At 60.4% G+C, this 19,939-nt stretch overlaps 1 protein-coding gene across 1 annotated transcript in view; it reads right to left on the bottom strand.

Moving 5' to 3' along the window:
• The window catches only part of HSPG2 (heparan sulfate proteoglycan 2), a 110,350-nt gene that overhangs the window by 2,964 nt on the left and 87,447 nt on the right, over positions 1-19,939 (bottom strand). The window contains exons 61-91 of the mRNA XM_068967048.1: positions 19,673-19,824; positions 19,340-19,478; positions 18,585-18,736; positions 18,214-18,361; positions 16,991-17,142; positions 16,326-16,467; positions 15,867-16,018; positions 15,335-15,476; positions 15,106-15,246; positions 14,675-14,809; positions 14,269-14,450; positions 13,505-13,700; positions 13,086-13,265; positions 12,516-12,776; positions 10,631-10,835; positions 10,026-10,123; positions 9,023-9,289; positions 7,849-7,958; positions 7,513-7,660; positions 7,299-7,415; positions 6,665-6,776; positions 5,852-5,996; positions 5,666-5,765; positions 5,404-5,513; positions 5,155-5,263; positions 4,459-4,557; positions 3,886-4,107; positions 3,342-3,586; positions 2,633-2,804; positions 2,419-2,541; positions 2,274-2,330 (exon numbers count right to left, since the gene is read on the bottom strand). Coding sequence (XP_068823149.1) covers positions 2,274-2,330; positions 2,419-2,541; positions 2,633-2,804; positions 3,342-3,586; positions 3,886-4,107; positions 4,459-4,557; positions 5,155-5,263; positions 5,404-5,513; positions 5,666-5,765; positions 5,852-5,996; positions 6,665-6,776; positions 7,299-7,415; positions 7,513-7,660; positions 7,849-7,958; positions 9,023-9,289; positions 10,026-10,123; positions 10,631-10,835; positions 12,516-12,776; positions 13,086-13,265; positions 13,505-13,700; positions 14,269-14,450; positions 14,675-14,809; positions 15,106-15,246; positions 15,335-15,476; positions 15,867-16,018; positions 16,326-16,467; positions 16,991-17,142; positions 18,214-18,361; positions 18,585-18,736; positions 19,340-19,478; positions 19,673-19,824 — 4,713 coding nt within the window. The remainder of the gene's footprint in view (positions 1-2,273; positions 2,331-2,418; positions 2,542-2,632; positions 2,805-3,341; positions 3,587-3,885; positions 4,108-4,458; positions 4,558-5,154; positions 5,264-5,403; positions 5,514-5,665; positions 5,766-5,851; positions 5,997-6,664; positions 6,777-7,298; positions 7,416-7,512; positions 7,661-7,848; positions 7,959-9,022; positions 9,290-10,025; positions 10,124-10,630; positions 10,836-12,515; positions 12,777-13,085; positions 13,266-13,504; positions 13,701-14,268; positions 14,451-14,674; positions 14,810-15,105; positions 15,247-15,334; positions 15,477-15,866; positions 16,019-16,325; positions 16,468-16,990; positions 17,143-18,213; positions 18,362-18,584; positions 18,737-19,339; positions 19,479-19,672; positions 19,825-19,939) is intronic.

Raw genomic sequence — 19,939 nt, 5'->3', positions numbered from 1 at the left:
ATGTTTTGATGAAAGTGAAAGGGTGAGTCACTCAGTCATATCCAACTCTTCGCAATCTCATAGACTATATCCCACCAGGCTCCTCTGTCCATGGGACTCTCTGGACAAGAATACTGGAGTGGGTTGCCATGCCCTTCTCCAGGGGATCTTCCTGACCCAGGGGTTGAAGCCGGGTCCTCTGCACTCCGGGTGGATCCGTTACCACCTGAGTCACCAGGGAAGCCCTTTGATAACCTTGTTTCAGGATAATTGGTTTCCTTTGAAATCCTATGTGCTTCATTCATTCTGTGCCATCACCCATCCCGATTTGCCGGCTCCTGTTCTGGTTCTTTTTTTCGACTGTGATGGGTCTTCCCTGTGGCCCTCAGGCTCTAGAGCACACAGGCTCGGTAGTTGCAGCTTGTGGGCTTAGCTGCTCCAAGACATGTGGGATGCTAGTTCTGCGACCAGGGACCAAGCCTGCATTCCCTGAATTGCAGGGAGGATTCTTAATCACTGGGCAGCCAGGGCAGTCCCTTGTCCTGCTTTAGCTCTGTGAGCCCCTCATTCCCAGATGTCTCTCATGCCTGAGCAGGCTGGGACAGCTGGTCACCCAGGTCAGTAGCACATAAACGGTTCTGAACCCTTGAGTTCCCTCCATCTTACAGACAGGGAAACAGGCTCAGGGGTGAGGGACTTGCCCAGGAAGTGGGAAGCTGGATGGCAGTCCAGACCTTAAGGCTGCATCACCAACCCTGTGTGTGTGGCTATAACAGTCCCAACCCTACCTGCTCAAAGCCATTCTGTACCAGCACTGGCCCCTGGGGCCTGGCAGCCACCAGGGTAGGAGGCACATCAGTGGCCTCCACCAGCTGATGAAGTGAGCAGCTAACAGTTCCCAAGCACCTACTATGTGCCAGTTACGGCGCAGTAACTTTCATATCATCCAGCTACAAACGTAATTTTCAACTGGGTCCTTGTCACAGCCCTATGTCTTTGCTACAATTCACAAAAGCTAATATTCTGCATTTTTTTCATACTCTTGAGAATCCCTTGGACAGCAAGGAGATCAAACTAATCAATTTTAAAGGAAATCAACCCTGAATATTCATTGGAGGGATGGGTGCTGAAGCTGAAGCTCCAATACTTGGGCCACCTGATGCGAGGAGCTGACTCACTGGAAACAACCCTGATGCTGGGAAAGATTGAGGGTTGTAGGAGAAGCGGGCAGCAGAGGATGAGATGGTTGGATGGCATCACTGTCTCAATGGACATGAGTTTGAGCAAGCTCTGGGAGATGGTAAAGGGCAGCGAAGCCCGGCGTGCTGCAGTTCATGGGGTCACAAGAAGTCGAACAGGACTTAGGGGCTGAACGACAACGACAATATTCTGTGTCCGCTGTGGACCAGGCATTGTTTGAAGCGTTTTAAATACAGTAAAGAATTTTAGTCTCACACTAAATTTTTTCCAAAGTTTTGTGGAAGGATGTTGCTTCTTTCTATTTAATACATGAGGAAACCGAGGTACAGAGAGGTTAAGTGACTCACCCAAGTCACACAGGCAGGAAGTGGCAGGGCTAGGATTTGAATCCAGGCCCTTACCCACTAGACCACCACCTCTCCTATTGTATTAGTGATAAATAAGATATGTATCTAGAAATCAGGTGGCACAAGCCCCGTAAATGATGTTCAGTAAATACATTTTTAAACTGGAGTGTGACTGCTTCACAATGTTATGTTAGTCTCTGCTGCACAACAAAGTGAATCCACCATATGTATACCTACATGCCTTCCCTTTGGACCGCCCCTCCCCGACCATCCCACCCATCTAGGTCCTCACAGAGCACCGAGCTGAGCCCCCTGCGCTATACAGCAGGCTCCTACCAGCCATTTATGTCACACATGGTAGCAAAATCATTATCATTGCTTTAAACAAGTTGTGGAATCCTTGAGAACGAGGGTCCTGCCTCATTCATGGTACATTTGCTGCCCCCAGGGCAAGTATGGGCACACAGACACCTTTGTTGCTTTATGCGTGAGTACGGAGCAGAGGGTGGAAGTGAGGGGAGTGCGCGTTCACCCAGCCTGCAAGCGCAGGGCGGGACCGGCTCTAGGCAGCTGTCTCTCCGTATCCTGTCTCTGTGCTCAGGGGGCCTCTCACCTGGGCCGGTTTTATTTAGAGGCCAGGATGGAGCGGAGAGGGCGGTGGGGTCACTGGAAGAGGAGCTGAAAGACCTAGAATCTGGGAAGGACAAGTCTGCTCAGCTCCTCTGGCTGTTCACGCCCAGTACATACCGTTTCCCCCGCTGCCTTCAAGATGCCAGTCGGATTCCACCAGGCTGTGTCCAGAGCCTGTGGGGAGAGGCAGGCTCTGGTCGGTGGGCTGTCTCCAGCCCCTGGAGCCCCGAGGGGGATGGCAGAGAGAAGTCGGGGCACTTACTGTGTTGGCAGCGTGGGCCTGAAAAGCCGGGGGGACAGAGGCAGCGAGTGCCCTGGCAGGTGCCCCCGTGTAGACAGGGCTCGTGGAGCTGGCAAGGGTTCTCCTCGTGCTCACAGAGGTCTCCTGTGGGTCGGCGCAAAGGTGAGTGGGCAGGGGCCGGAGTGGGCGCTGCCCACCCCGTGCCCCCTCCCTCCCAGCCCGGGGGCTCCCCCACCTTTGAAGCCATCTCGACACAGACACTGGAACTCGTACTCGCCCGCGGGCATGCACGTGGCGCCGTGGCGACAGGGCTGGCGCTCACACGGCGAGCTGTCGTAGCACTGCCCGACGCCCTGGCTGCCCAGGAAGCTGTAGGTGAGGTCCAGCCGCTTTCCGTTGACTGACACCTGTGGGCACAGGTACACGGAGGGACCTGAAGAATGCAGCGGGCAGAGGCACGGGTGTGCCAGCAGATGGAGGGGAACAGGGGACCCCAGGCTCCGACTTGAGCAGTGAGGTGGGAGACTAGAGCAGGGAAAGTGTGAAAGTCGCTCAGTTGTGTCCGACTGTGTGATCCCATGGACTATATAGTCCATGGAATTCTCCAGACCAGAATACTGGAGTGGGTAGCCTTTCCCTTCTCTAGGGGATCTTCCCAACACAGGGATCGAAGCCAGGTCTCCTGCACTGCGGGTGGATTCTTTACCAGCTGAGCCACCAGGGAAGGAGGAACAGGGTCCAGGGCCCGCTGTGCAACCGGGAAACACCCATCATAGCAGTCCCGCCTCGGGATGACTTTTGAAAGGAGGTGCAATCATCCCATTTCACAGAGGAGGAAACTGAGGTTCAGAGGGGGAAGCGTCCAGTCTCCAGCACCTGGGGCTGACTGCAGACGAAGCAAGGCCACCCTGCACTCACTGTTGGTGGTCAGGAAGTCTGCTCACCTCACCCACACAGCCGTGGAAGTGAGCGCTCACGTTGGTGGCCGGGGGCAGCTGCACGGCTGGCTCCACGCCACCCAGGTAGAGCAGGGTGTGCAGGTTGAGGCCCTGGCTCTTGCCAGGTGAGGAGCGCAACACGGGCCGCCCGCCGTTCACCCTCAGGCTGCCGTCCTTGTTGAGACGCTCCGCGGACGCGTGGTGCCAGCGGCCCAGGGCCAGCGGCTCGGTGCTCCGCAGGACAGCCAGGCCTGGGGAGGATGCCAGGCAGGGTTGGCACGTGGATGGGCCCCCCTGCCCTGGCCCAGCCCCCTACGGGAATTTGAGCAGACATAGAACCTCCTTCAGCCTCTCTGTGCCCCCGAGGAACCCTCAGGGGTCTAGTGATTGGAATTGGGTCAAACGGAGAGAAGGACGCAAAGATCAGGGGCCTCCTGTTGGTCTGACTTCAGAATTTATTCCTCTTGTCTCTTGGGGCCCCGGAGGGCCCGGGGAGAGGGGCACGGAGCCCAGTGCCCACGGCCTGTCTGTGTTTGGTATCTGCACTCACCTGAGCCCAGCTCGTAGCGGAACTCCAGGTGGCCGCCGACCATCGCCAGGGACACGAAGTCCTCCACCGGCCCGCTCTTCCCTCCACTGAACAGCAGCACCCCATCGGGCGCCAGCGGCTTGAACTCCACGTCCAGGCGCAGCTCGTGGTGTGTGTTGGTGAGAGCGGGCAGTGCCAGGTAGGAGTCCGTGCCCGACAGGGAGGGAGTGGTCACGGTCACACCTGCAGCAGCCACAGCTCAGCCGGGGCAGTGGGAACCCCGGGGTCCTGGGAGGGCTCCGAGCAGGCAGCCTTCCTCCAGGACCCCTGCTCACTCCCGCTGTCTGGTCCCAAAGGCTGGGGACCCGCTGGGCAGTGGCTGCAGCAGCGGCCTTGAGACTCCCTGCCCCCTGGCGCTGCAGAGCAAGCCGGTCTCCAATCAGATCGGGTTCCTCTCTGGGGCCCTTGCTTAAGGAATTCAGGCTCCGGAATAACTGCATCCTCCACAGGATCCGTCAGGGCCTCAGGGTGCCCTGCCCAGCTCCCCCTGTCCTCCCTGGGATCCCCGGGGTCTCAGGCCCCGACTCTACTTACCTTCCTCACACCTCATCCCCGAGCGGCCCAGGTGACAGCGGCAGGTGTAGCCGCGGCCGTCGGGTCGGTTCACACACGTGGCGTCGGGCCCACAGGCCTCTGGGGCAGGGGGACACGGGGCAGTGAGGCGGGGGGCACATGGAGGTGTCCGGGGAGAAAGAGAGGGGTCCTGATTGCCAGGGTCCTACCTACTGCAGCCGGGGCCTGGGCTGGTTAGCCCAGCCAGCCTGGAACGGCTGCACGGGGAGATGGGGGAGGGGGAAGGGACTTAGGCCAGGGGGAGAGCAAGGCGGAGTGAGCCCGTGACTCCGGGTGTTGTTCCTGGAAGACTGCACCCACCCGCACTGTGGTGTAGGGGTGAGGAGTCAACGGGAGGCAGGGGATGGGGTGAGTGCCCTGGTAACAGGTGGTAGATACCCGGGAGCGGTGATGGGGGCGCAGGGGCCGTGCCTGGGTGCAGCGAGCGGGGTGAGGCCTTGGGTGGCAGAGATGCGAGGTGGAGGGGAATTGGTGTAAGTGGTGATGGAAGTCAGAAGCCAGGAAGGTGCTAAGTACTTGGGGGAGGACCTACGAGCGTGGTGAGTACTCAGCTGCTGGGGGGGCCAGGGGGTGGTTGAGGGTGGATATGCAGACGCAGCTACGGGCAGAGGGAAGAGGCTTGGGTGGCAGCCACGGACGGGGCGGATGGGTGCCCACCTGGGTGGCAGTGCAGAGCCTGTGAGTGCTCACAGCGGCTCCCGGTGAAGCCAGCTGGGCACACACACACGTAGCTGCTGCTCTCCGAGTCCTGGCACTGGCCCCCGTTCTGCGAGGCAACCCCCAAAAGTCAGGCCAAGGACACCCTGGCCCTTCCCTGCTTCCCACGGGGTTGGGGAGGGGGGTTCCGTCACGGGTGAGGGCAGTGGCTGGGGGCAGCGGGGAGGAGGGTGCGGCCTGCAGGGTCACCTGGCAGGGCCGGTCCCGACAGGTGGGGCAGTGGGAGATGCCATGCGCCGTGAGGTTGAGGTCGTGGAAGACGATCTCCTCGCCTTGGATGCGCAGCTCTCGGACACAGCCTGGGCGGGGGCGGGGGGGCAGGATGAGCCAAGGTGGGGGTGCCCGGAGGCCCGGGTGACCACGTCCTCCTGGTCCTCCTGGGTGACCATGGGCTCGGCCAGCCCGGGGGGAGGTCTGGCCAGGGCTGCAGGCAAGGGGCAGAGGGGCTCACCTATAAAGCCGCTGCTCAGCCCTGTCTTGGGGATGGCGCCGTAGTCAGGGTAGCCGCCCAGGTAGAGCTCCTCATTCAGGTCCAAGCCCTGGAACTTGCCCTGGGCAGAGGGAACATCGGGAGTGGCAGCCGGGCTGGGCGGAGGTGAGGGGGGGCCAGGCCTAGGGGGACGGAGCTGGGTCTCACCTGCGAGGTGCCGTTGACTGGTGCCAGGCTGCCCACGATCAGGGAGCCCTGGGTGAGGCTCCGCAGCAGGGTCACGGTGTGGAACTGGCCCAGGGCCAGCGGCGTGGGGTGGCGGATGGTAGCCATGCCCGACCCTGCGTCAAACCTGCTCCGTGGGGCAGGGGTAGCGGGGCAGGGCAGGAGAGAGAGGACATGGGGTCTGTAGGGAGGGCCCCAGGCTGGCAAAGGGGTCGACGCCATTGCCCGCCTCCCTGCCCACCCCCCCACGCCTCCCCAAGCCTTCTCCCCCTTACACCTTTTCCCTGGGAGCTTGTCCAGAGCCACCCCTGGGGCTCCAAGTGTGCCTAGCTCCAGGCCCCTGCAGCCTAGCATGTGGCCTCACTGCTCGTCTGAGGACCCTCTCTGCAATCACGTTCCTTTCCTTCTTAGTTTGCGACTGGTCTCCCCCAACTGGAACATTACATTCCCACAAGGGCCAGAATTTGATCCGTTGTGTTTATCTCTCTATCGGTGCCCGGCACACATTCAGCAAATGACTGCTGAATGAATGAATGAATGAAGGAGTTCTGGCCTGCAGCAGCCTTGCCCCAGAAGGTTGCTCTCAGCATTGCTGAGTGTTTCTGCTGCAGTTTTGTGCAGGTCAGAGGCTGCTTCCTCCACCACCGGCCAGTGGGCTGTGCTGACCCCGGCAGAACGGAGGTCATCGAGGATAACAGCCACCTCTCCTTCTTCCAGGACGCACCCGATCGGAAGTCCTGCAGTCTAGTCCCCCAGCGCCCCTCCCCCGTAAACGGGGAGGGTGAGGGTTCTCACCGGAACTCGGGCCTCCCGCCCACGAGGCCGAAGGAGATGAAGTCGGGCTGCCTGTTGGCCAGGTTGGCGGGGCTCCCTGGGATCCGCTTCTGCCCGTTGTACAGCAGCATTCCTGGCGGGCACGGCCGTGTGAGGGCCTCCCCGTCTGCGCCCCCCCACCGCCCCCACCCCAAGCTGGGGAGCCCGCCCCTCCCTCGGGCACACCCCACACAGCCAAGGCGTCTCACTCTCAGGACAGGACCGAGATAGAAGGGCCTTGCTGGGAGTCCCTAGAAAGGAGCTGAACTTGGTCCACTTATGAGGGAGGATCAATCTGAAGGAGAGGGAGGCAGAGAGACTCACCAGAGTAGAGAAGAAGGCCTGGACAGTGCAAGGCAGAGGCCCATAAGAGGAGGAGGAGACAGATGAGAGAGAGAGAGAGGAGAGGGTGAGGCGGGGAAGGTGGGGGGAGGGGGCAGAGGCGGGGCAGGAGGCAGGAGGCTTGGGTGCAGGCATCTCAGAGGAGTGGATGGAGATGCAAGGCGGAGGAGAGAGCCAGAGACGGGGGGTCCAAGGACCAGTGGCTGCCAGGGCCGGTGCCACGCTGGCAGGGACTGCGGAGATCCCCAGCGTCAGCTCCGCTCCCGCGGCTCACCATCCGCGGAGTCCGGCCGGAAGGTGATCTTGATCTCAAACTTCCTGTAGGCGTCCTTGATGGTGGGCAGTGGCAGGAAGGAGTAGGGGGTCTGCGTGAAGTAGGGCACCACGCGTTCTGCAGGCAGAAAGCACAGTTCAAGACAACACTCCCCCCAGGCGGTGGGCAGGGTGCGGCCGCTCCCCCGGCAGGGGTGGGGGATGTGTGGTCTCACCTGGCACCTGCAACTGGGCGAAGGCCTTGACCTTGCCCTGGCGGTTTGTGGCGGTGCAGACGTACGTGCCCGCATCCTGGGGCTGGACCGAGGGCAGCAGCAGCATGTGGTTCTCTAGGCGGCTGTCAGGCGGCAGGTTCCCGTCCAGCTGCAGACACACCGGCACTGTGACCCCTGGCTGCAGCCGGCACCTCCGTGGGGCCTGCCTGGGGGCCCCACCCTCAGACCCGGAGCGCAGACTCCATGCCAAGCCTGGGGGTCCTGGGGACAGTGACACGAGGAAGACCTGGTCCCAGCCACTCAGGCACATCCGCCGGCCCCCTGCCCAGCAGTTACCTTGCTCCAGGTGATTTCAGGAGCGGGGTAGCCAGAGACCATGCAAGGGAAGACAGCTGTAGAACCCGCGGGCACGCGGACCTCAGGGGGCGTGGAGATCTGGGGCAAGGCTGAGAGGAAGCAGGGGGACGCAGGCGTCAGCCTGATGATGGCCACTGCCTGGCTCGTTTAATCCTCACACCCCCCCTGGGAGGGAGGCACTGTCTCCCCGTTTCACAGATGAGGATGCTGCGGCTGCGAGGGAAAGGAGCTGTTCACTCCCGGTTGCAATGATGGAACCTGGCAGAGCCAGGGCTCGGGGACGTGTCCAACTGACTCCACAGACCAAGCCTCGAAAACCCACCAGGCTGGAACATTGTGCAGCCCTCGGGGCACCTGAAAACGGGGTACTAGGGCAGCGGGGGTAAGTTTCGGGGCGAGTCAGACGGCCTGGGGTGAAAAGGAATAGCTTTTGAAGAACACACAGATTATAACTGCCTGGCATCATCTATGCCCATGCTTCAGTTCTTTGTTTTAATTTAAAAATCTTTAATCTTTTTTGCCATGCCACGTGGCATGTGAGATCTGAGTTCCCTGACCAGTGGACTGAACCCCCACGCCTGGCAGTGGAAGCATGAAGTCTTAACCACTGACCACCAGAAGCCTCGTGTTTTACTGTCTCATACGTCTGCTTTGTGTCTGTGTCATCTGCCATCAGTCTGGGCTACAGGCCCTCCTCATAGAGCAGGCACTCCTGCAGGTGAGGACTACGCGTCTGATTTTCTCCTGATGCCCCATGGCACAGGTTTCCCTGCAAGTTCCAGCTGCCCCAGAGGACCACTCACGTCTATCCCCTGCTGCACCTGCTTGTTAGGAAAAGTGAAAGTGAAAGTCGCTCAGTCATGTCTGACTCTTTGTGACCCCATGAACCATAGAGGCCATGGAATTCTCCAGGCCAGAGTACTGGAGTGGGTAGCCTATCCCTTCTCCAGAGGATCTTCCCAACCCAGGAATCGAACCAGGGTCTCCTGCATTACAGGTGGTTTCTTTACCAGCTGAGCCACCAGGCAAGCCCTGCTTGTTAGGAAACCCACTCTCTAAACATGCTGAGCTGAATCTCCCCGCGCGAGCGGGAAGGAGGAGGGCAGGGTGGGCAGGAGATGGCCGAGCACCCCCAGCCCCCGCCGGCCCTCACCTTGCACGAGCAGCAGCACGTGGGACTGAGTGGTGCCCGCGGCGTTGCTGGCGGTGCAGCGGTACTGCCCCGCGTCGGCCAACTCCACGCGGGCGATCCTGACGACACCTCCGCTCTGCACGATGCCCGGCCGCAGGCGCCCGCCCACTTTGCTCCATGTCACCTGGGGCTTGGGGTCCCCGAGGGCCAGGCACTCAAACTCCACGGCGTGGCCGACCACCACGGACTGCACAGAGGTCCGGATGTTGATGAGTACGGATGGCAGAGCTGGGGAGGATGGCGGTAGATGGGGTGAGGCCTGGGCTCGGGGAGACCGCAGACGCCCCCGGGACAGGTGGACACTGCAGCCGAGGCTGCCATCATTGCGCTTGCCTTTTCCTGCGCCCACTTATCAGCATGCTCACTTGTTAGCTCTTTCGTTCATTCACTTTCTCATGGGTGCATCCACTGTCATTTGCACTGGTTTGTCTAAGCACCCACGAACTCCACGCATCTTCCTTCTCCCCCACTCCTTTGCAAGATTCATAAGCCCCCTTACTCTCTGCTAGTGAAAGTTGCTCCGTCGTATCTGACTCTTTGTGACCCCCTGGACTATATAGTCCATGAGATTCTCCAGGCCAGAACACTGGAGTGGGTAGCCTTTCCCTTCTCCAGGGGATCTTCCCAACCCAGGGATCGAACCCAGGTCTCCCGCATTGCAGGCGGATTCTTTACCAGCTGGGCCACAAGGGAAGCCCAGATGCAAGCAAGATACAAATAATTCTCTTTATTTGTACACATTCAAGGGGTTTCTTTGCAGAAGGAAATGGCAACCCACTCCGGTATTCTTGCCTAGAAAATTCCATGGACAAAGGAGCCTGGTGGCTACAGTCCATGCGGTTGCAAAGGGTTGGACATCAAAGAGTGATTATTACTCACTCAAGGGGTTTCTTGGGGAATATGGTCCCTACGCCTTTTATCTCTGTCCCCTGCTTTTAGCAGAAGCCTGAAGCCACCCTTCTACCTTGGACAACCAGCTGGGCACTGGCCTGGGCCTGTCCCCATGGTCCCTGGGCCTGGCACACATAGGTTCCTTGGCAATTCTGGTCCAAGTTCTGGATTCTGTGAAGTAACAGATAAGACATCAGTGAATAAAAACAATTGCTGAGAATATCTGGCAACTGTGTAGGAGTTAAAAGCTGTCAGAGATCAGCACAGGATGTAAATTTCTAGTCTCCCCAGAACCCTGGGAGACAGGCAGACAGGGTGAATGTCACCACACCCATTTCACACCAAGACCTTCCAGTCTAGAGCTCCAGGTCACATAGTTATCAAGCAGCAGAGCTGCAATCTGGGCCACGTGTATGTATCTGGCCCCAGAGCCTGTTCAACGTGCCTTTAACAACAATACAAACATGGGCCACTGAGGACTGCAGGCCTTCCCTGTGCTGAGCGCTGTGTTAAGTGCTCTGGGGTCTCGCAAAACCCACTGCACGACTGACAGCCCTGAGGCTCAGGGAGGTGAAGTGACTTCTCGAGGCCATCGTTGCATGCTCTGCCCTCCCTGTAGGGCAGGGATTCTAACAGCCCCACTGTGTGCCTTGGGCAGGGGCGCCCCACCCCACTCACCGGAGCACCCCATCATGCACACTGTGGCCGGGAGGCAGCGGACCCCCTTCCTTGAACCAGCGGAGCTGGGTGCCTGGGTCGCTGGGCACAACACAGTGGAACTCCACGCTGGCCCCTATGCTCTTGGTCTCCAGCTGAGGCGTGACCTGGACTGTGGGTGCGGATCCTGCTGGTGTGGGTGTGGCGGGGAGAGAGCCAGAGGGGCCTGTGGGGACAGGTACGAGGTTGTGAGAGTGTGTGTGTGTGTGATATCCCCGATGCTGCGCCAGGACCCGGGAACCCCCAACCTAACATTCAAAGGACGTTCTTCTCCCATCTGCCTCTCTGACCAGGGTAAAAAGACCTGACTCATTCACCTGCTCACTTGTTTAGTCATTTAATCAACACATACATAAGGGTCTGTGGGGACTTCCCTGGTGGTCCAGTAATGAAGAATCCACCTCCCAAGGCCAGGGACGCAGGTTCAACCCCTGGTCAGGGAACTGAGGTGCCACGTGCCATGGGACAACTAAGCCTGCAAGCCACAGCTGCAGAGCCTGGGTCACGACTAGAGAGACGACTGCATGCTGCAATGAGAGGTCCTGTGTGCTGCAATTAAGACCCAACACAGCCAAATAGATGCGTATGAAAGAGAAAAAGCCTGTGACGTGGTAGACTGTGCTTCACAAGCTCCCGGCCTTCGGGAGAGGTCGGTCTTGGAAAGATTCAGACATTTGAAGGAAGGACAGCAAAGGCTATTCTGACCCTAGTCTAAAACAGGAGGGGGCTTCCCTGGTGGCGCAGGGGATAGGAATCTGCTGCCAGTGCAGGGGAAAACGGGTTTGATCCCTGATCTAGGAAGATGCTACTTGCCACAGAGCAACTAAGCCCGGGCACCACAACAACCGAAGCCTGCGCTCTGGAGTCCAGGAGCTGCAACTGCTCAGCCCACAGATCACAGCTACCAGAGCCCCTGGGCCCCAGAGCCTGTGCTCCACAACGAGAGAAGTCACTGCACAAGAGAGAGGCCCCCACTCGCTGCAACTTGCGAAGGCACTTGCAAAGCAGTAAAGACCCATCACAGCCAGAAATCAATCAATGAATCAATAAGTGAATAAAAATGTACAGAAAATAGGAAGGTCCCAGGTGAAGGCATCTACCTATCCGGTAGGTGAGTGGGTCAAATGCATATTACCACCATTTACCAAGCGCCTACTACCAGCTCCAGGCTCTACATAGGTGTATCTTTCTAAGTCAGCCTGTGTGCTAGCCTTGTCCTCTCTACCCAACAGGATGAAAACAATGAAACCTGAGGTCCACTGACTTGGCCAAGGTCGCACAGCCATCAAGAGATGGAGCTGGGGCATTGAACCCAGGACCCAGGCTGACTCTGGCCTGGGGCTCCCGAGGAGACCACAGAGACGCTGGGCTCCCTAGAAACGTGCTGAGAGCCCGGCAGCTGGGGTGCTGCCCCAGCACACACTCTTTGTGGTCCCCGTGGCATTTACACAGCCCGTTCTGGGTGCTGTGGGTGGACAAGCCAGGAGCTGCTAGGTCCAGACTCGGGCCCTGCCCTGATTGTCCAGTCCGGCAGGTGAGGCAGGCTGGGGTACTTATGTAAACAGAGTCTCCGGCAGTGTGAGGTCAATGTCCAGGAGCGGGGCGGGGGACACAGCGGTGAGAGCTACAGGTGCTGAGAAGAGTGAGGCGGGTCTTTCTGGAGGAGGCAGGCCTGCCTCGGGCCTTGGGGAACAGGGGAAAGGCAGGAGTTCCCGCTAGAGTAATCAAGGGGCGGCTCTGTGCCCCAAGTGAGGCGCCAGCTGTGGGGTAAGTGAAGGGCTCAGACGAGCGCCTGGAGGAAAAACGGACCCCCCCGTCCTGCCCAGCCCAAGCCGCGGCCACTCACCTTCGACGAGCACCTGGGCGAAGGCCTCGGCCAAGCCCACCCTGTTGGTGACCTGGCAGCGGTAGCGGCCCGAGTCCTCGGGGGCTGCGGCCTCAAACAGCAGCAGCTCGCCCCTGGCGGTGGCCCCTGCCGGGAGGCGGCCACCCACGCGGCTCCACTGGAAGGTCAGCGGGGGCGTCCCGTGAGCCAGGCACTGCAGCTGCACGGCCTCCCCGGCTCGCACCGAGGCGTGCTCCGGGACGGTGGTGGCGTAGGGTGGGCCTGGGGCCGGGGGTGGGGGAGACAAGAGGTCAGGGTGGCAGCTGGGGCAAGCAACTGGCCAAAGGGACCGGCGAAGCTGAAGGATGCTGAGCCCCGAGGACTGGGATGATGGAGGGCCAGGTCCCAGGTGGGCATGTGCGTGTTAGGGGTGGGCAAGCTCCCAGGGCCTGCGGGGCCTGCGACCCTCCAGATGGGGCTCCCGGGGTTCTGTCCGGGATGGATGTGGAGCCTGGCTGGGGGTGGTGGGGGTGCTTGGCCCTCCATGCGGTGCAGAGAAGGCAGCCTGGGGAGGGCGGGCCAGGGCCTTACTCTCTACGTGCAGGACGACGGTGGCTTCTGCGTGCCCGGCCGGGCTGGAGGCGTTGCAGATGTACTGGCCCGAGTCCTGCTGGGCCACCCGCGGGATGATGAGTGTGTCGCCTTCCAGCCGGTGCTGCCAGGGCAGTGGGGAACGCAGCTTGGACCAGTGGATTGTGGGCTTGGGGCTGCCTGCGGAGTGGAGCGGCAGAGGTTGGTACAGGTTGTCCCCCAGGACTGGCTGGGGGGCGGCGTGGTCAGGAAGGGACCTGGGAGAGCTCGCTCCTTCATGGGGGCCACTAAGCGGGCCCCTCAGCCATCGCTGGGTGACTGCTCCCTCCCTGGGCATGACACTGTCTTCGCGTCTCCAAAGATGTCTAAATTCCGGGCCCGCGGCTCTGCCTGCCTCGTGGGCCCACGCCCGTCCACACCTGTGGCTGAGCAGCGCAGGGTAGCTGTGTGTCCGGCTTCCACAGTCAGCTCGACTTCTTCCACCTGGACCTGGGGGGCTCCTGGGGCCACGGCACCAGTGTCTACAATCACTTCCACTCGCTTCTGCGCCGTGCCCAGTGCATTCTGAGCTAGGCAGACGTAGGTGCCCGCATCTGACGGTTTAGCTGATGAAATCTGGAAGAAGCAAGGGTCTTGGTTAGGGAGGCCCTGAGGGGGGGACCTTGGCGGCAGCCCCTAGCTTTGGCTTGGTTTTAAACTCTTTCCTCTACTTGTTCATCAGTTTTTAGCTTTCCTATTTGACTGGCTACTTGAGGGCTCACACTCAGGATGTCCCACCAGTCCACGCATTTACTTGTCCATCCAGTCACCCCACCCCTCTGTTCATCCATCCATATACCATCCACCCATCTACCCTCCCATCCATCTACCCACCCACCCACCCATCTACCCACTCATCTATCCACCTACGCACCCACCCACCCACCCACCCACCCACCCATCCATCCATCCATCGACCCACCCCACCACCCATCCTTCAATCCATTCTTTCCTCCTTCCCTTTTCTCCACTTTCCTTCTTTCTTCCTGACTGTCTTCCAATCTACCCATCATCTGCCTAACCCTCCCCTTCTCTATCAATTCATCACCTGTCTGGTAACCCACCACTCTCTCCTCCAAGTATATGCTCAAGGATGGGCTCTGACTGGGCCTCAGATCCAGAGATGAGACCTCCCTGGCCTCACCTGCAGCACCGTGTGGCTGTCCAGAAGCCCATGCGCCCGCTGCTCCAAGTGGGTGGGGGCACCGATCCGGGTCCAGCGAGCAGAAGAGCGGGGCTCGCCAGCACTGACACACTCCAGGGTGACGTCCTTCCCCAGCTTCACCCGCACAGGGCCCTCGGGGAGCACAGACACTGTAGGGGGCCCTGTCCAGAGGAGCGAGATGGCTGATGCACACGCGGGGCCCTGCTGGCCACGTGCCCTGTCACAGCCCCCTTGTCAGCAGCTGCCAGTGGGCACTGGTCTCCCCACTGAACCCACGTAGGGACTGAGACTCAGAGAGGGAGAACGCCCGAGAGAGGCGAGGGGCAGAGGCAGGAATCGGGGCTGGAAACGGGGAGGCAGAGCCCGTGGGGTCGAAGGCCCTCACCATGCACACTGAGGTTCACGACACTCTGGGCCACGCCGTAGGCATTGGAGGCCACGCAGCGGTAGGCCCCATGGTTGCTGGGCCTGGCGCCCACGATGGTGATGATGGAGCCATTGGGGCTGATGCGGACGTTGTCTGGCATCAGGGAGGGTATGGTCAGTGAGGGTGTCCTCCTGCCTGGGAGCTGCCAGGAGGCTCACCAGCGCCCCATGCCCCGACCCCTCCGGTCTGGGTGTATCCAGCTCACGAGGTCACAGATGGCCGATGAAGATGGAGACACTTCTGGGTCCGGTCCTGTCCCCATCCACATCGGGACACCCAGACCCCAGGGTGAAGGGCTTTACCCAGGGTCACCTCCGCCCAGCCTCCAATGGTGGTCACCGTGCATTCATACCCATCTTCAGCACCCCCCTGCACCCGGTCCGGCTCACCTTCCAGCTCCTGGTTCCGAGTCTTCCACTCAAGGCTGATGGGGGCTGCCCCGTCATGGACGAGGCACTTGAAGCTGGCATCTTGGCCCTGCTGCACGGTGCTGCTGGGCGGGTCGATGGAGATCACAGGGCTCCTAAGACCTGGGGGGCAGAGGGCTGGGCTGGGCAGGGGTGTGTGGGTTCCAGGGTCTCCCCGCCTCCCCAGGCCTGTGGCGTTTGCCTCACTCACGGTAGGAGGACCCTGCGCTGGGTGGAACAGTGATGGTGAAGGAGGCTTCCTGCTCAGACCCTGAGCCGCCAAGCACGCGGCACACGTATTCTCCAGAGTCAGTCTGGGAGACGTGGTGGAGCCGTAGCCGGGAGCCGTGGGTCTGTCGGAACGAGGCGGGGTGGCCATCATGCCAAAGCACTCGGGACAGGGCAAGCCCCCAAGCCCAGCCGTGCCAGCGTGTAAAGAGTTCTCCCTTGGGTCTCAGGAGCTCAGAGCTCCAGCTGAGGGTGGTTCACAGATGCCTACAAGCCCAACATATCCCCTTTGTAGAGGGGGAAACTGGCTTAGGAGATGATTCAGCAGCAGAGCCAGGAGAAGAACCCAGGTCTCTTGACTGTCCGGCTGGTGACAACTCCTTGCACGAAAGTATTTGATCCCCTGCGGTCCCCAGGCAGGCCGGGGTTTGTACGGAGAAGGTCGGGGAGGCAGAAGGTAACCGCAGGTCCAACCTGGCCCGCTCTGGATTCCTCCCCATCCAGGGCCCCCGTACCTGGTGCCGGGCGGGCAGGCTGCCCCCGCGCTTGTGCCACGTGACCTGGGCGTGGGCCTGCCCGGGGACCACACAGTTCAGATCGAGGGTCTGCCCCTCGGTCACGTGGGAGGAGGAGGCCTCGATGTGGATGGGCTGGGCGAGTCCTGGGGCTGTGGACACAATGGGCAGTGGGTGAGAAAGCTGAGGCTCTGGGGGTGCAGGCAGATGCCGAAGGCAGGGGGCAGTGGGCACCAGCTGGTGCTCCTTGGAGGTGCACTTGCTTCAGAGCAGCTGGCATGGCTGAGGGCCGATGACTTAATAAGAGTCTCGGTCCCCTGGGGGCCGGGGTGCCACGTGAGACCTTGGTTCCCAGTGGCTGGGGAACTTCCTGGATCCAAGGGCTAGAGCAGGAGGAACAAGGCCAGGAAGGGGCCCCAAGCCTGCGCCCCAGCACCACCCGCGGCTCCTGTCGCTCACCAGGAATGGGACTTGGGCTGGAGGCCTCGATGTTGACCAGGACGGAAGCCTCCAGGGTGCCTGAGCTGCTGGACACTTGGCAGGAGTATTCACCAGAGTCGGCAGGGGACACGTGGTTCAGCCTCAGTAGCGGGCCGTGGACCTGGCCAGGGTGGGGAGAGTGAACTTGGTTGGGGGGGGGTGCTGGTGGCCCAGCCCTGACACCTGTCCCGCAGAACCGCCACGGGCCACTGCGGAGGCGGTCTCCTGCCAAAGGCGACCCCTGCTGACATTAGACGCTGCAGAGGATGTCTACTATTACATTTTTCCTGGCAGGAGAAAGCAGTGTCTTGAGTAAGAGTGTCCTTTTCTGTTTCTTTGTTTTTGTTTTTTAAAATTTGGCCGTACTCTGCAGCATGTTGGATCTTAGTTCCCCAGCCAGGGATTGAGCCCATTCCCCTTGCATTGGAGTCTTAACCGCTGGGGAAGTCCAAGAGGTATCATTTCCTAATTCATGCCAAGGTTCTGGGCAGCCCTTGATATGAAGGGTTTAGCCCAACCATGTTCAGCTTGCCCTTGACCCCCTGACTCCTGAAGCCCTGAATGCACAGGGTCCACCTTCCCTCCTGGGCAGGGGGCAGAGCAGGGAGGGGATGCCTGCACCCTGCTTTCTCCAGACTCCATACCTGGTGCCGAGCAGGGAGGCTGCCTCCACGCCTGTGCCAGGTGACCTGGGCATGGGCCTGGCCAGGCACCACGCATTTCAGATCCAGGGTCTGCCCTTCGGCCACGTGGGAAGAGGAGGTCTCGATGCGGATGGGTGGGGCTCCGCCCGGGGCTGGCGGGAAGAAGTCAGTGAGCTGGGGCTCTGTGTACCCTCAGCCCCTGCCCCTGGGTGCCCAGGTGTTCAGAGGCTATGCAGACGACAGTCCTGATTGCCCCCCTTCCCGTTCCCCTGAGGCCTGGAGCAGCTGGGTTAGCCAGGGGCACAGAGGCGCCTCATTCTCTAGATGATGGCCCAGCATCTCCTGAGCTCACATCATCGCTGGCGGCTGGGGCTCAGGGCTGGGGCCCTCCACACAGATCACTAATGTTTCCTGGACTTGCATACTATGTGGCTAAGAACCCAGACTCTAGGCCCACACTGCCTGAGTCCAAGACCCAGCCCTGCCACTTGTCAGCTGTGGAACCTTTGGAAAGCTATTAAAAAAACCTAGACGAACAAACAAACAAACAAAAAAGCCTTTCCATGAGGCAGTTTCCCCATCTGTAAAACAGAGAGAGCCATCATACCAACCTCAAACGTTTACTGTGAGGGTGGAATGAGTTCCTATGTGTAAACATACCAGGGCCCACCACCTAATAAGCGTGTATCATGTTCATCACTTAGCAGCTCGGGCACTATTATCATGAATCCTCTTACAGCCACATGCTGCCTGTGCGGTTAATTCCTTTCCACTTTCCTCTTTAAGTGAGTCACTGAAGATGACCCTTAAATACACAGCCCCATTATAGGCAATGATTTCTGTGCAATTATGACAGGTCTGACACGTTGCTGTTTTTTGTCTAGCACACCACCATCGATATAGAAGATTTTTATCAGGGTGCCACTTAAAACCACCCTCTCTGACCCCAGAGGTGCAAGCTGCAGCCTTTTAAGGAACGCGTGTCATTGTTGCAAGGGCTCTACCAGCCCCACTTGACGGATGCGGAAAGGGACACACAGGAGTCCCTCGTGCAACACTGCAGAGTGTGGACAGAGTGCTGGGGGCTCGAGCCACACGAGCCAGACTCTTAGCTTCGTGTTCTCAGCCCCCTGGGGACAAAACCCGTTCGCTCTCGCTCCTGACCTTGGTCCCCTCCTCTCCTCCCTCCTCCAGCCTCCCAGCCCCACCGCAGGGATCCTCACCAGGGACGACAACGGTGCCAGAGCCGGAAGCTTCAATGGTGACCAGGACGGAGGCCTCCAGAGGCCCAGAGCCGAGGGCCACACGACACACATACTCGCCTGAGTCGGCTGGGGACACCCGGTGCAGCCGCAGCCGTGAGCCGTGGGTCTGAGGGGCCACGACACGGGAGAGAAGCAGAAGTGAGGCGGCGTGGAGGATCAGCCCTTGGAGGCTGGGGCCCAGGGATCAGCCTCTGACCCAGGCAGGCCCCGCGTCCCACGGGGGGCTCCCAGGTCTCCTTCCTGGGCGGGGTGTGAGGGACAGGCCCCAAGCCGGGGTGCCCACGTCCAGCAGCCCTCCTACTAGGTCCTGACCCCACTCACGCCCCCACCTGGTGGTGAGCCGGGAGGCTGCCTCCACGCCTGTGCCATGTGACCTGTGCGTGGGCCTGGCCAGGGACCACGCAGTTCAGATCCAGGGTCTGCCCTTCAGCCACGTGGGAAGACGACGACTCGATCCTGATGGGCATGGTCCCGCCAGGGCCTGGGGGCGCAGAGACAGAGAGCCGGGGCTTTGGTCCTAAGTCGTGTTTGGGAGCCTCAACTGCAGAAACTGCCACTGCCCCCCAGCTAGGAACGCTAGCTAACACTTGCCCCCCAGGCAGGAACGCTAGCTGACACTTATTATGCACTTACAGGATGCCAGGCACTGTTCTAAGCGCTTTCTGTGCATTATTAACTCATGTCAGCCTCACAGAATTCACCGACTTCCTGCAGTGATGGGAGTGTTTACCACGCACTAGACCCACTGATGTAGTAGCAGCTGCCAGCCGGTGCAACTCCTGTGCACTTGGTTATTGAAACATGAAGGCCAAGCGTGGCTAGTGGCCACTGTACAGGACAGCTCTCTGAGGCGGAAATGACCCATATCCCTGCTTCACTGACGAGGGTCCTGAAGCCGAGAGGGGAGTCTCTCCCTCAAGGTCCTCAGTGGTGCTGGCAGGATGTGAACCGAGGCTTCTTTCTGGGGAGCCCTCGTCCTGGCCCTCCACCTCGTCTGAGCACCCTGACTACAGAGCCTTTCCTCCCCAGGAAATACGGGTACCAGCATCTCCCACCCCCTTCCTGGGTCGCTCACGGGACTCACCAGAGGGGCCACCAGTGCCGGGGGAGACTGAGACCACAATGGAGGCCTCCAGGGCATCGATGTTGTTGTTGGCCCGGCACACATACTCGCCCGAATCTGCCACAGACATCTGGTGCAGCCTTAGGCGGGAGCCATGGGCCTGGGGGTGCAGAGATGGAGGGGGTTGAGGGGCTGAGGGGTCACCGGCTGGCTCAGGCCTCCTCCATCAGACCGGCTGAGGCCACCCTCTGTCTTGCCCCAGCAGGAGGAAGGACCAGCAGCTAACACTTCGGGCCGCTTGTCCTGGCGGCGGTCCTCGAGCTGCCCACCCCACGGCCGGGCTCCACTCCATACCTGGTGTCGAGCGGGAAGGCTGCCCCCACGCTTGTACCACGTGATGGTGGCCTGGGGCTGCCCAGCGACCACGCAGTTCAGATCCAGGGTCTGCCCTTCGACCACCGTGGGGGACGAGGACTCGATCCTGATTGGCGGGGAGACACTGGGCACTGGGGACGGAGAGGAATGGGCCACACAGCCGGAGTCAGACGGCAGTGACCAGTGCCAGGACCTCACCGCCTCCCCCGGCACCCGCTCGCCTGACCCCCTGCCCTCAGCAATGCT

The sequence above is a fragment of the Capricornis sumatraensis genome, chromosome 3 (assembly GCF_032405125.1).
Source record: "Capricornis sumatraensis isolate serow.1 chromosome 3, serow.2, whole genome shotgun sequence".
NCBI classification, from domain to species: Eukaryota; Metazoa; Chordata; class Mammalia; order Artiodactyla; family Bovidae; genus Capricornis; species Capricornis sumatraensis.
The sequence above is the reverse complement of the archived record's forward strand: the minus strand, read 5'-3'. Positions and strand labels throughout refer to the sequence as shown.